The sequence below is a fragment of the Takifugu rubripes genome, chromosome 7, assembly GCF_901000725.2.
Source record: "Takifugu rubripes chromosome 7, fTakRub1.2, whole genome shotgun sequence".
NCBI classification, from domain to species: Eukaryota; Metazoa; Chordata; class Actinopteri; order Tetraodontiformes; family Tetraodontidae; genus Takifugu; species Takifugu rubripes.
Genome location: NC_042291.1, coordinates 9,394,675 through 9,408,599, shown reverse-complemented (window position 1 = coordinate 9,408,599; position 13,925 = coordinate 9,394,675). Strand labels below are relative to the sequence as shown.

Here is a 13,925-nt window from a genome sequence, read left to right as displayed (position 1 = left end):
TGACCTAACAGATATGATTTGGGCATTTTAAACCCCTGGGAAAAAAAAGTTTGGAATATCTGTTTTCAGATGAAAAGATTTAAAAGCCCAGGTATGCACTGTAGAAGAATATCTCGTCTTCAACCCTTTTATAGATTACTTTTATATCCAACCATGTTTGCACCTGGCTGTGAATTGAAAGAACAAAGAAATACACATCACAAAAGGGACATCATGTGACTGGGAGGTGGATTTGTGTATGCCTGTGTCTACATAAGTGCGTCTGATCACATGTCTGATGTGGTTTCCCTCTGTAATTAAAGCCCTTTAGAAGCCAGCGCACCTGGTTTAAAATGAGCCCCTATGGCAGAAACACAGACACCATCTATCAGCTGCAGACACCAGATCTAACAGCGCTAATACACACTCAAAGAGAGAGACAGATTGTCTGATTAATGGGCTGAAAGACACTTTGAGGCATGAAGGAAGAGGAAGATGTGGACAAAACATGCAGAGCAAGGGATACTCGGTAGAACAACAATAGTTCTCTGTGTAAATGAGTGATGGACGGGTGTCCCCGGCTGTGGTCATCATACTGGTGAGTATGACCCATGACTGTTTGGAGTCCTCCTCTCCTTTGTGTCAGATAGTGATAAATCTTTAATAGTGTGTGTGCGTGCATGTATGTGCCTGTGTGGGTGTGTGCCTGTGTGTGTGAGGGGGATTTTTGCCTCGTGCCCCCTGGCGTCCATCACTGTAACACTGTTCACTCATCAGTTCTGCTGCGCATGCAAACACACACACACACACACACATACAGGTTTTTCATCATAGGCAGCAGAAGCGTCATCTTGTTCAGGCTCATAAATAATTTCCTGCAGCTCAAGTCTGGCCTGGAAACCTACCTTTCACTCTATGCCATCTATTCCCCTCTCCACTCCCCGAACTCCCCCCCTACCCCTACACTGATCTGTCTCCCTGTCACTCCCTGCTGTCCAGCCCAATCCCCCACTCCAGAGCTAAAACCCACTGTTCTTGCTTTGGCTCTGCGCCCTCCCGATCGACCTCTTCCTCTTGAACAACAATGTCCATCCTTCTCTTCGGTGCATTACTTGTAAATCAGGAGGACTCTCCAAAGCAGAAAAAGGGGGGGGGGTAGTCCAGTGGGTCAAAAAATGCATCAAACCCATACTGCCTGGAGCACATTGGCCAGGGTTTGGATGATGTTTCTCAACAGTGTGTGGCGGTGGATTTACATTTATCAATTTTAGTAAATGACCTCCAACATCAATAAATACTCAGACCACTGACAGCATGGCTCGTAGCTGAAACGTTGGCCTATTCAATGGGGAAAATGTTGCAGAGAACATTACAAAAGGACCAAAGTCATAGTTGCTTTAACTCAATTAATGCTGGATTGTGTTTGTTGGTTGAAGGATTTTTTGAATCTCTGATCAGTTGCTGAGACTGACAGATCGCTGTATTAGGCGCTCAATTAAATCAGTTCAATTCTGCAAAGGAAAATATTCATTCAAGAACGGCTTTAATCAGGGTCTTTTGAAGATGACTTGTAATATTACTCTGATATCGTATTGTGCTGCGAAGCACTCTTATTTGACATCCACCATCATCTAATTATGGGGCTAATTTTTAGCTCATTTCCTGTCCTCAAAGTGAAAACATTTAGCTGCGTAGCATAAGACCAAATCTACTTTTGCATTTATAAAAAAAAAACAGCCAGTCATGGATGCAGAAATAGAGAGAATGTGAGAGGAGGAGAAGAGGAGGAGGGAAGCGAGAAAGGCAGGTTAGGTCTGAGGATGAGTGTCTTGTCCCTAAGGCTGTATGTATACGCATGCGTGTGAGTGTGAGTGTGTGTGAATGTGTGTACGTGGGTGTGCACGCGTGTGTTTCCATCAGCCCACTCTCACAGCTCAATAATGATAAATAAGTCAACCCCTCCTCCCCTCCTCCCCTCCCCTCAACCCCTCACTGTGCTCCTGTCACACACCTCTCCTCTGTTCATCTACCCTTTCACTACACACTCCCAGTGGTAATGAAGCAACAGTAGGAACTACCTGACAACTGTGCACACCAGAGTTTCATCTATATTCATTCTGCTATGGTGGGCCATGGTAAGACCCCCTTCTACCACAAAACAACCCATCTCTACCGGTTCACCCTCTAATTTTATTAGTCCACAAACTAACCGGTTCTTCCTTAATCACAAATAAGCCTCCACATTTACGTGGTGTGATGGGAAAAAATAGAAACCCTTTGCACTGGAAAAGGTCAAATGTCAAACAGGAGTGTGTATTCAAATGAAATTAGCGGCACAGGTCTCATTAAAACATTGTTTACTTGACTGGATATATATTATCTGAGCTATCCTTACACCAAGCAGAGTGATTATTTACCTTCATTGAGATGGGAAGAATAATTACTTAAATAAAATGAAAGAAGCAAAAATGAAAGTGAGAGGTGCATCTAAAAGGGAAAAAAAAGCTACTCATATTTTTGCTTGTCTATGTGTTCCGTCTACTGCATGCGTGTGTCTGGAGGGTCCTAATTGCTGTTGAGGTCAGGCTGCAGAGCAGTAAAGGGTTGTGTTTGATGCAGGTAAGGCTGTGCGTACGTGTGTGTGTGTGTGTGTGTGCGTATCTGCTCTGCATGCCCTTGACTTGCAGCTGGCAAACAACGCTTTAGGCCCCCACAGCTGCCTCATCATTACTGTTCACAGGGATCCCCTGCCACATGTGCACACACACACACACGCACACACACACGCTGAGAGAGACTTAGTCACTGCTACACAGGCGCAGACACGAAAACAGACACACACAGTCTTACACAGAGACACTCACCCCTTCCCGCAGGCTCCTCATTAAGCCAGTGTAGGCGGCAGCGGGAACGAACCACAGTCCCTCTGGGGAGCCTCTCTTCTTCTCCTGATAGAGAGACATAGAGAAGATTGGGAGAGAGGGTGAGAGAAGGGAGGAAGAGGGGGTACAGTGGGGGTTGCGGGCAGGGGCAGTGGAAGAGCAGAGTTGGAGTAGGAGAACAGGATGGCGCAGAAAAGATGTACGTAGAGCAAAGGGAGGGAAAGGGGCAAAAAAGGGCCAAGTCCGGGAGGAGAGCAGGCAGCAAGGGGAGCAGTGACATCTTGATTACATGCAAACACAGCAATTTAAACTGTTGGTTTTTTGCTTTTTTTTTTTTTTGGAGGGGGGGGTGTCCTTAAACTATTAATTCAGAAAAAAAAGACTTTTCCTTGCATTGATTACTTTCAAACACGAAGCTTCACTTTTTCGGCACATTAGGCCAAATTTCTTAATTTCTGTGGGAAGAGTCCCAATTTTAGCACCTCCCCTCATGAACCATCGTCAGTTGCAGGGCTGTCATTGAATATATTTGTTCTTAACGATTTATGTGGTTAAATAAAGGTTACAAAAAAAGGTTTTAACCATATTTCAATATTTCCATTGCTGTTACTCTGCGCTCTAGGCTACATCTAACCTTGAGGATAAATACTGCACTGGAGGCTCCCGCGAATCATCCCTGACTGGTGCCACAGAAGAGAGGCTGAGTGAATGATTTCACCTGGGGACATTTAAAGGCCCATTCCACAGAACTCAGATAAAGCTGCCTCTCCTGACACTCACCAGTCATAACACTTTCCTGTCATGAGACATTTGGAAAGTAGAGATGTTCTTATTAATATGACCTTAAAGTCCTCCTATGCTCATTTACTAAAGATTTTATATGAGACGAACATTCAAAGCCATTCTCCTGTGATATGGATTGATTATGTCTAAAGTTGGCTGATAATTTGAGCATTTTAATTGATCAACACATTAGATCTTGATCCAATGAAAGATAGCCTTATTGGTTTACCATAAACTTCCATGACAGAGTCAAACGAACTCTTTGCAGGACCTGCAAAGTCATCTTATTAAGAGCTCCTACAAGACACTGATGAGATTTTCCAGGGCTTCACAAGAGTATCAAGTGTAATCAGGCAGAGCGATTGATTTTTTTTCAGGTTATCCATCGGTCTTGCAAGCAAATTTGTGCACCTAATCAACTTGCCTGGCTCGATTGAGGTTAACCAGAAATAAATTGGGATCACCTCTTTCTAATGAAGTCAAATAAGCCCCCTCCTCTCTTTCTTTTGCATTTTAAAGGGGTTTGGGGGGGGGGGGGGGGGGGGGGGGGGGGTCAATTCACTTTCAATTTGAATTGCATGCAAATTTCAACTCTATTACCTAATGACTGAGAACTTAATTTCATTCAGTCTACCTAAGATTGGCATTTCTGACAAAAGTGGAATGTCTTTTGTTTCTTTCTTGAATCGCCTATTTGGAGTTTTAGCAGAATCTTGACTGCTTTATATAGCCTTCCAACAATAGTCAGCTAGGGGTAGCAGCAATAAACTACATCAAATATTCATCTAGAATATCTTATCATAACGTAAAGACTACCTGAGAAGAAATGAGATGGAGGAACTCCCCGAGTGTTGCCAGGATAGAGAGTTTTAATGTCTTGTTCCTGAAGTTTAGTTTCAGCAGTTCGGACAGTGTGGACACAACCTGAAAAACATAAGACGCAGTTATTGGGGGATATGGGGGATAGTACTGTGTTTCTGAGACATCTTGAAGCCATAGAGATTCATTATCATGTTTCATCAGTACACATTATTACTAATGTGTTGTTCACAGGACCAGAGATAATCTGCTGCATCACAGTTTCCTGGTATTGACATTAAAAGCAGCCTACACTGCTACATGATCTTATCTGGATAACTTCCTTCCTTTAACTGCCTCTCAATGTTCTTTCCTCTACAACTTCTGTCTTCATAAATGTGTTTATTCAGGACCTAAACCAAACTATGATCAGTGTCCTTCTTATCCCGTCAATGCTAACTGGGGAGTTGAAGGCTGCGTTTGGAAATGGTCGTGCATCGTCTCTCCGCTAGGGGGCACTGAATTGCACCAATGCGCAAAGACAAAAGCAATAAGCAAAGGACGAAAATTCTAATATCTAAAAGTGTAGCACACTATCATTCTCTCTGCATCACCTTCCCCTCAGATCACCGTAGTGAATACACATGCAAAGAATATATAAATATAATTATCTTCTAAATTTGCTGCATTCATTTCTGGAGACAATGTGTCTGCCCTGGAAGACATGCACTTGATGTCAGCACTAATACAGTACATGACTTGTCATGGCTTAGATGATAATTGACTTGGGTAAAGCAGTAATGCACTGCTGCAGTCAGAGGTAATTCTCTTATCTTCTAGCACCCAGCGTCCAATTCTAGGGTAGCTTCAAGGGTAATCCTGACGTTTTTAAACCTGGTTCTTGTTTCTACATATTTGGCAGACTGGATAACTAACAGGTACAAATCTTCCTAGTAAAATCATCTCAGCAGGAAGCCTTAAAATGGGACAAAGATGTTCTCATTCACAGGTAGATCACAGATCAGGTAGATATGAGTGTGATTTAGCCTAAACAATTTAGCATTTGCCCTTTTTGTCATCCCTAGTGGATTAAAAGAACATCTTAGTATTTTTTAAATACTTCGTGAGAGTAAATACTTCGTGAGAGTATTTTTTTCTATCCAGTGAAACACAATGTGCCATAGAAGCTTTCCAAGGTATACCTCCATCAAAGTCATAGCAAAGTTCACCATCACAATCAAGCTTCCTTCAACTGTGCAGGCAAAGGAAAATTCTTGCCTTATTTAAAAAATGCATTTAAAACCCCATAAAAATGTCATTTATTAACTGGAGTGTAATTTTAAAAAAATTACAAAAAAGGTGGTCAGACAGAAAGGATATGGAGACAGACGAGCGTGCATATGTCTTTTGGGGGGACAGAGGGTAGGGTGAAGTTTATACTTTAGCAGTTACCATGGTAACTAAACCCAGCCTTCACACTCCCAATCAGCGGAACTGCAGCAGGAGAACCCCTGCTGTGAGAATCCACACAGAGAGAAAAAAGCAAGTGCAGCTCATCTGTTCTCGACAACATAAAATACAATATAGACATGAAACATTTGGATGTACACTCAAAAACATTGCTCAAATATGCCCACACACACACACACGCACACACACACAGAACCCCTGCTGAGTCAATAGTTGGATGCACACCTGGTCACAGACACAAACACAGAAGTACAGCTTCATCCTTTTCTTAACAAACTGTTTTCCTATGGAAGCGGGAGGGAGGGCAGTAAAAGAAAATGTTCCGCAGTTAGAAACAAACTCGGTGAGAAAGAGGAAAAAAAATACAGCGTTGCCACAGTCGGCCATTTTGTAAATCGCTGTGACAACTCAAGAGCCGTAAAGTGTCAAAACAAGTAAAAGAAAATATGACAAAAGAAATAGAGAAACTGGGAAAGCGAGTGGATATGGGATCAGAGAGACTTGTAATGGATTTCATTCTGAACAATGCATGTGATCGAGCAAAAGAGGGCACAAAAGAAAAGCAGAGATGGTGGAAAGAGAAAGAAAAAGGTGGTTAAGGCTATTCAGGATGAAAGCATCTACAGCAGGAGAGGCTTCACGCCATAAAGAACTGCTTTACATTGAATTAGTTCAACACCATGCGTCTGTGTGTGTGTGTGTGTGTGTGTGTTGATGAAAACTTTAGTAATTTAATATAGTTCCAATACTTATGCTGTCCCTTTATCTTACAGAAATATAAATAGTTTAGTTATAAAGCTAATTTCTATTGGAAAATCACTGAAAGACTGTTCTTCATGGTACTAATGATTTTTATGTGTTGACATGAGTTTATTCATAATTTAGGCTTAGGGTTTAAACAGAGAATGCTGAATGGGAAAAACATGCTCCATTATAATAGTATTATAATAGTATGTGCTGTTGCAGCATACAGGTGTTTTGTCTGGGTTTTTCCTGGAATAGACCTTCTCTTGCTTTTCCAGAAGCTCTGGAGAAGATGGGGTAGTTTTTCCTTATGTAATCATTCTTGTGACATAGGTTGCTGTGCAGCTATGGCTCTTATTTTGGGCTTTGTAATAGTGAATCACACTCAAACTTTATCTAAACATTTGGTATTGTACAAGTAAAAGGCACCAATAACAATAGCTGCATGTTTGGGGTGGCAGTGCAGAGACAGAGCAGAGCAGAACATTGTACTAGTGCAGTTTTTGAGACAGACCGAGGAAACAGTCTTGTTGGTTTTTAGTGACATCTACTGGTCGTTGGCGGGACTGTAAAATTGGTGCCAGAAAATTGTATCAGTGTCGGGATTATTTTCTTTGTAGCATCAGTGTGTCTCTATTAGCTGTGCAAAATTCCATAACGAGGGGGAGATATTTTTATTTTGGTTGAACTGTGCAGTCTTAATGTTACTTTTCATTACTAATATTTAACGTTAACATCGATAACCAGTCCATCGATAGATGCAAATACAGAGCCTGCTGCCCTCTCCTGGTACAATCTGTACTTCAGGTTCTTGTGCACGTGTGGTTGCGTGCGTGAGTTTTTCTTACCTCTGAAACACTGCTGTTCTCTCCCAGTTCGGTGCAGTGTAAAGCCAGTAAACCCAGTAATCTGATAGACCTCATCTGCCTAAAAACATTAATTCACAGTAAAACAAAATAAAAAAAAACTTTTTTTCAACACAACCATAACAAAAAGACCCAAGGAAGTGGAAACATCGAATTGAGCAGTACACTATGTTTAAATTAGAGTTTGCTTACAAATCCCAATGAGAAGCTTCTTGTATTCGTCTGGCCAAAACTGGAAGCTAAATGGAAGAAAATCAAGATTACAGATTATAACAAAATTAAAGATATTTCAATAAACTATGTGTTTGAAAATCAAGATTACAGATTATAACAAAATTAAAGATATTTCAATAAACTATGTGTTTGTTACATACTATACAGCTGGATCTTATTTTCAAACCTTCAAGGTTAATTATAGCAGTTTACAAAAGATTATGATGATGCTAATATAAAAACCTATTATGTTCAGGTAGAATATGTGTATATATAAATGACACCATATGGTCAAATTAATTGCTGAATATGAAGGATTAGGATCTTACTGGTAGAGCCATATGGAATGATGGATGGCAGTATTTGCTCATCCTTATCTTGCCCTAATTAATTCACATTTTCCTACCAGTTTGGAGTTGATGAGCCTGTTAGCAATAGCTTCATGTTGAACCACACTGCAGAGGTAACAGAGCAGGTGGAGCCGGGATCGACCGCCTGCAAGACGAGTTCTCAAAGAGGAGGACTGAGCAACAGAGTTCTGCTCCCCCAGGGCTGAGCAAACCTCTGAGATGAAGACAGTCCAATTTTCATCACTCAGAGACTGCAGGTCGTCCACTGGGAGGGAGACAAGTCAAAAAGTCAAGATGACTGCAGGCAATGACTCACGCCACACAAGGTGTCTCACCAGAATATGCTGCTACACAAAGATTGTTAAGGTCAACCTCGGCAGTGTTGGGCTGGAATTTGGAAAACAGAAGGAAAACACACTGTTAGAGCCTTAAACAATGCCAACATCATTTTCGAATTTGCCGTAGCATCAATGTGGCATTAAACAATACATAAATGCAAATTCACCTCAACTCAGGAAGCAATTTAAAGCAATAAGTCTGTACCTTTAGCATGGCCATGAGTGAACAAATGGTGAAATCAGAGTCAGTATATAGAAGAGCTTTCACATGCTTGGTGACATCTGATTCAGTATTGGCCTATGAGGAAGAAACACAAGAAAAACCTTATTTTGTAATCCAATATTGTAACAGGCAACAATCTCTTAATGTTTGAGTGTTTATCAAACACACAAATGACTAATGGGCATGTTTCTAATGTACTTTACTCCTATGATGTTCATGGTACAGTGTACCTGGGGTTCAGAGGTCAGGTTCAAGAAATCTGGGATACTGCAGCTTCTGCTAAAGGGAAGGAAAATAAAATCAATGTGGCTTTTATGGAAGCGATGGACCCCCTTAATCCTTCAACAGTAACCACATATGATTTGTGGATGATAGAATCGATATTAAAAAGACATTTAACTCAATACCTTATCGTGAATGTGGTGTCCACGTCCTCCTCAGCCATACTAGATTTTGGCTGCAGCTCAGATACTGTATCTGGGTGAGAGCACAAAACAAGGTTTCAAAGGTACATTTTCACTGTTACGTCCTTAAGGCTTAAAAGGGGATAATCACTTACACAGGCAATGGCATGTATGTTACCTTGTGTGATGGACATTTTTGGCTGCTGTATGCGTGTCTGTTTGTGGTGGTCTTCAACCTCTGACTCCTTCCCTCCTCCTCCTCCTCCTCCTCTCCTCTTTTCAACCTTTCTGTTTATTCCGTCTTCACCTTTGGTCTCAGACATCCCAGATAGGTCAGGAAGTTTTTCCCCCTGTTCTGCAGATAGAACTTTGGAGATGCTCGCATGTCTGTGGAGCAAAGGAAGTGACCTTAAAATCATCTGAGGATGAAAATGCAAAACCCAGCACTTTAAAAGTTTTCAATGAACTCCCTGGTAACAGGGCCGTGTGGTTGAAGGCTGTTTTAAGTGCTGATAAAATGCATTGCATCATAAAAGGTAAAATACTGGCCTCCTGGTGGATTAAACCTGACTAGACTGGGCTTGAACGACACAACACGCCTATATTTACATCATTGCAAAGGAAAGGGCTGGAACAAAAGGTCTGCAGAATGCTGCTGGGGTAACAAAGAAATAATCAAATGCAAACACACCTTGAACAAGCCAAACCCAAAGCCTCTCGAGTGTTTTTTCCCTCCAAATGCTCATCTTTCCTGTCTTTAGAAACCTGTGGATCCTCTTCTTCCAGTCTTACTGGTGTCCAGAAGGGGTGGGTGAGCAGCTCTGGCCATTTCATTCTGATGAACAGAAGAAAAAAAGGTTTTAATGATGATTTATGGTCAAATCCTTGTTCCACCAGGAGATTTCTGCCCTGCGGTTATAATGACAGTAAAAACAGAAGCAGCAGTGAAAACAGGGGATTGGATTTGCACGTCCTGACCTCTCGTCTGGGTCGTTCTCGAGTAAACCTTTTAGGAGGTGTTTGAAGTCATCACTGGGGGGGCTGGGTGAAGATTCTGTAAACAGCAGAGATAATTTTCTGGGTCCTGGGAACCATTAGACACCAGAACATTTTTTAACAAGGTGTCCTTTCTAAATTCTCACACTGGGGAGAGTGTGATCCCACTGTGGGTTAGACAATAAGCAGGACATGTTCTCAACTGCAATTTTTAAGGGGGGGGGGGGGGGGGGCACCACAGTTGAGGCACTTAAGGGGTGGGTGGGGCAAAAATGTCTGGATTGCCTCTTTAATTTTTGTGGGTTTTTTTTATTTTGATTGTTGCTTAATTACAGCTACACACAACAGTCCTGTGAATATCGTGGGGCCCCTGCCCTCCCCAGGATTTCTACCAATATGAGTGTGTTACCTCTGATCTTGAGAGGTGTTTGCTCCAGATGTAAAATCCTTTCTGTTGCTTCCTTGGAATGACAATTTTGCAATGGGGTTTTACCTGGAAAAATCAAACCAGTCAAACGTTTTCTGAGGAGAACGATGCAACACACACATGTCAGTGTTAATATCACTGTCAACTTTATTACAGCCAAATAGGATTTATCATTAAAATTAGTTTATGTCATTATCAGTTTTATAAAAATACTTGTTTCAAAAAAGGGTCCAACTATAAACAGAATAGGAAACTCCACATCTGTCAGTCATCATTAGTGTGTATACTGCCTGTCAGTGTGTGTGTGATAAGCACCAGTGTACATGTAGTAGAGTAGACATCCTAGAGCCCAGAGATCAGAGCTCACACTGGTTTCTGAGCCCTGCAAAACCTCTGGAGCACTGTAAGCTGGTGGACCTAAAACATATAAAAGCAGCTAGAATCATATTAGTAAAGTATTGAATATAGAGGAAAACATGTCATTAACCATGCATCTTGACCATATACATAACTATTTTGACACTAGCCACTAAAATGTAAATACCCCATATGTGAATGGACCATCCCATTCCTACATTCCTGGTTTTCATTTAAATGACTTAATTTCTCTAATCACTGCAAGCAAGTATCAAATTCTGACCTTGGAGTTTTTTCTTAATGTTCTCAATGGACACTTGTGCATCATCGTTCTCCGTCATTGTCTTCTCAGACAATGACAAAAAGGCGAACAAGTCCTCCCAATTCTCTCCGGCTGTCTTGGACAAACAGAAGTTAGAAAACTTCAGAATGCCACTGCCATCAAGTAGGATCTAAAGAAAATGAAATGAGATTCCCTTCATTGGCTTTATTTAACCAAGTCAACATGTGCCTTCAGTCGTTCACCATCAAACCTTGGAGGGGTTCAGGTATGACACAACGATCCCTGATTTATGGATGTATTGAAGCCCTTTGACCAAATCCCATCCAAACCTCCTCACCAACTCTTCTGGACATCCATTATCATGTTCAACCAGTGACTGCAGGGAACCACCTGAAAGATGGACAAATGGGGCAATAATGGCAGTTATATACCTAACCTACAGCACCTGTTTCCTTTTCATTCAAAACAATAAAAAACTGACTTAACTGAAGCAGGCAATCACATCGGTGCCATATTTGTCAAATATTAGCAAAGTTGAGCAGCTAACAGGCATTTAACAGACAATCAGTAATGACTGACCTGTACAAAGCTCCACTACACACCACAAGTGGGAGTTTGTCTCATACCACTCATAGAACGACACAATATTCGGGTGATGTAGTTTACTACATATATGCACCTGTTAGGGAAAGCAACATGTCCGTTAACATGGTGAATGTTTTTTTCCCACGTCAAAAATGTCCACTGCACAGATATAAGTTTCAACACATGTCCTACGTGGTTGGTGATGAAGGGTTTCATGAACTTATCAGAACTGATGAGGGCTACAAAACTGAGCTGGCCCTTCTTCCTCCCTTTATAGACAACAGAGTCGCTGCCTGCCGCGAGCTCAGTGTATGGTATGTAGTTCTCCATTTGCTGTAGAAAATACAAAGAATAAGAAAACAAAGGGATCCCGTGTAAAAATCAACCTATAACAGGTAGAAATGGGACGGAGAGAAAGAAAGGCTCAACAGTAGTGGTGCAATGGGAACTGTAGAAAACACCAGGTAAGCAAGACGGGACGCGCCTGGCTGCAGAAACACGATCATGCAGCAATATGAGGTTCAAAGGACCTGAGAGATTTTGACCCTTGTTCATTTAAGGATTATAGCCATGGGGCTTTGATCATAAAGCATCGTATTAGTCTGCGGTACCTTGTTATCGCCAAGCGTTTGTTAGACATCATCCAGAGGTTGCAAAAAGATTTTAATGACATTTTCATGAATTATTATGGGAATTTTGGTGATGTTTCAGATTCATGAAGGGGTCTGTGGTCTCTGTTCTTCCAATGATCAAAGCCAAGTGGCCTCAGTCACAAAGAAAAAGGTCTACTCTGTTACACAACCTTGTATCACTACTGCCTATGTGTATATACGTGTGTATATGCCTCAGATCTCTCCAAGTAGGCCTACCTGTTGGCGAGGTCTGCAGTCTCAGAGTGCTGAATTTTGAATTTGAGAGGAAATGACCTTAAAATCTTTTTGGAGTCTTTTTAATATTGCACACCCTCTCCGAGTGCCTTGATCTTCTAATTGGTATCATAGTTTATAACCTGCCTCCTCAATCAGCGACCCTAAACTAACCCTCCAACATTGGATTGAGTGTAAATTAATGAACAATGAAGCATCAGACACCGCAGAACACCGGATCCGTCCACAGAGAGCACCGCTTGACTTCCGGGTGTCGTTTGTTTATTGTTTAACGTATCCTTATAATGTATCCTTAATAAAAAAAGAAAGGTAAAACTCACCTCTTCTGCAGTTTGATGGCGGAATGGGTCATGTCATTCTAAATAAACAGCGGGGGAAACCGGAACTCTTTGGCTAAATAAAGTTAAACCTTAACCTGCGTATTGAGATTTTAAAGTAGTTTAACGCTCTTAAAAAGGAAATAAAGTCAAACATTTAACGTCTGATACATTTACTCCCCCATTTTAGTACTTTTCTACTTATAATTGGTACATTCCGCTCCTTTGTTGCTAAGATACCAGAGAGCGTACACCACAGACGGTCCATAGTAAACACGGAATGTGATGCAAATTAGAACTTTATACTTACGTAAGCAAGTTTTGCAAATCAAATTATCGACAAACAGCAATTACGGCTAACAAGAATATCAAATCTGTCTGAATGTCTGCATTATTAGCTTTAACATATCTTTTACAGGAAACGAAAAAAATGTATAAAACATACACACACACACACACACACACACACACACACACACACAAAACTTGGAAGTCACTTCTAACTTTGTTTTGTTTTGCATTTGTTTCTTTTCTTCGGGAAAGAAACAAATGCATATTGTTAGCTCACAGACACGCACAGGCCAGTAGATGACGCTGGGGAGCCGGTTTGTAGTCTCGAGCTGCCGCCTTGTAGAAGATATGGATAGGCCTACAATGTAATTTCAGTAACTACTTCGTCAACAAAAGTGTATGTTTTGTAAACGCCATAAAAAAGATAGTAACGATGGATTAGGAAAGAATAATGATGGAAATGTGAAAAAGTTCAACTATTGGGTGACTCATTCAGCGAGAGAAATTTGAAACTTCCTACGCTGCGAAGCTCAACAAAACACTCAATGCACCACTTCCTCTTAGCTTGGTTTGGTTTTCAAAATAAGAGTAAACAAACAACGGGGGAAGAATATTGAATTAAAAACCCCAAAATGTAACAATCACCAAGTTTAAGGGAGCAACGCAGACTCAAAACAGAAAAGCACACATCCTGTTCATTAACAGTATTACCTCAACAAGGAGTTTGTGTAA

The 13,925-nt window shown here is 41.2% G+C and overlaps 1 protein-coding gene across 1 annotated transcript in view; it reads right to left on the bottom strand.

Annotated features, from left to right (window-relative positions):
- ulk4 (unc-51 like kinase 4) overlaps positions 1-13,528 on the bottom strand; it is a 39,215-nt gene extending 25,687 nt beyond the window's left edge. Inside the window, exons 1-19 of the mRNA XM_011605403.2 lie at positions 13,481-13,528; positions 11,891-12,031; positions 11,693-11,792; positions 11,364-11,503; positions 11,114-11,282; positions 10,789-10,890; positions 10,456-10,539; positions 10,029-10,104; positions 9,742-9,885; positions 9,229-9,437; positions 9,054-9,123; positions 8,877-8,925; positions 8,629-8,721; positions 8,421-8,472; positions 8,142-8,350; positions 7,715-7,761; positions 7,505-7,583; positions 4,461-4,568; positions 2,844-2,927 (exon numbers count right to left, since the gene is read on the bottom strand). Coding sequence (XP_011603705.2) covers positions 2,844-2,927; positions 4,461-4,568; positions 7,505-7,583; positions 7,715-7,761; positions 8,142-8,350; positions 8,421-8,472; positions 8,629-8,721; positions 8,877-8,925; positions 9,054-9,123; positions 9,229-9,437; positions 9,742-9,885; positions 10,029-10,104; positions 10,456-10,539; positions 10,789-10,890; positions 11,114-11,282; positions 11,364-11,503; positions 11,693-11,792; positions 11,891-12,028 — 1,953 coding nt within the window. The 5' untranslated portion in view covers positions 12,029-12,031; positions 13,481-13,528. The remainder of the gene's footprint in view (positions 1-2,843; positions 2,928-4,460; positions 4,569-7,504; positions 7,584-7,714; positions 7,762-8,141; positions 8,351-8,420; positions 8,473-8,628; positions 8,722-8,876; positions 8,926-9,053; positions 9,124-9,228; positions 9,438-9,741; positions 9,886-10,028; positions 10,105-10,455; positions 10,540-10,788; positions 10,891-11,113; positions 11,283-11,363; positions 11,504-11,692; positions 11,793-11,890; positions 12,032-13,480) is intronic.
- Positions 13,529-13,925: the final 397 nt, after the last annotated feature.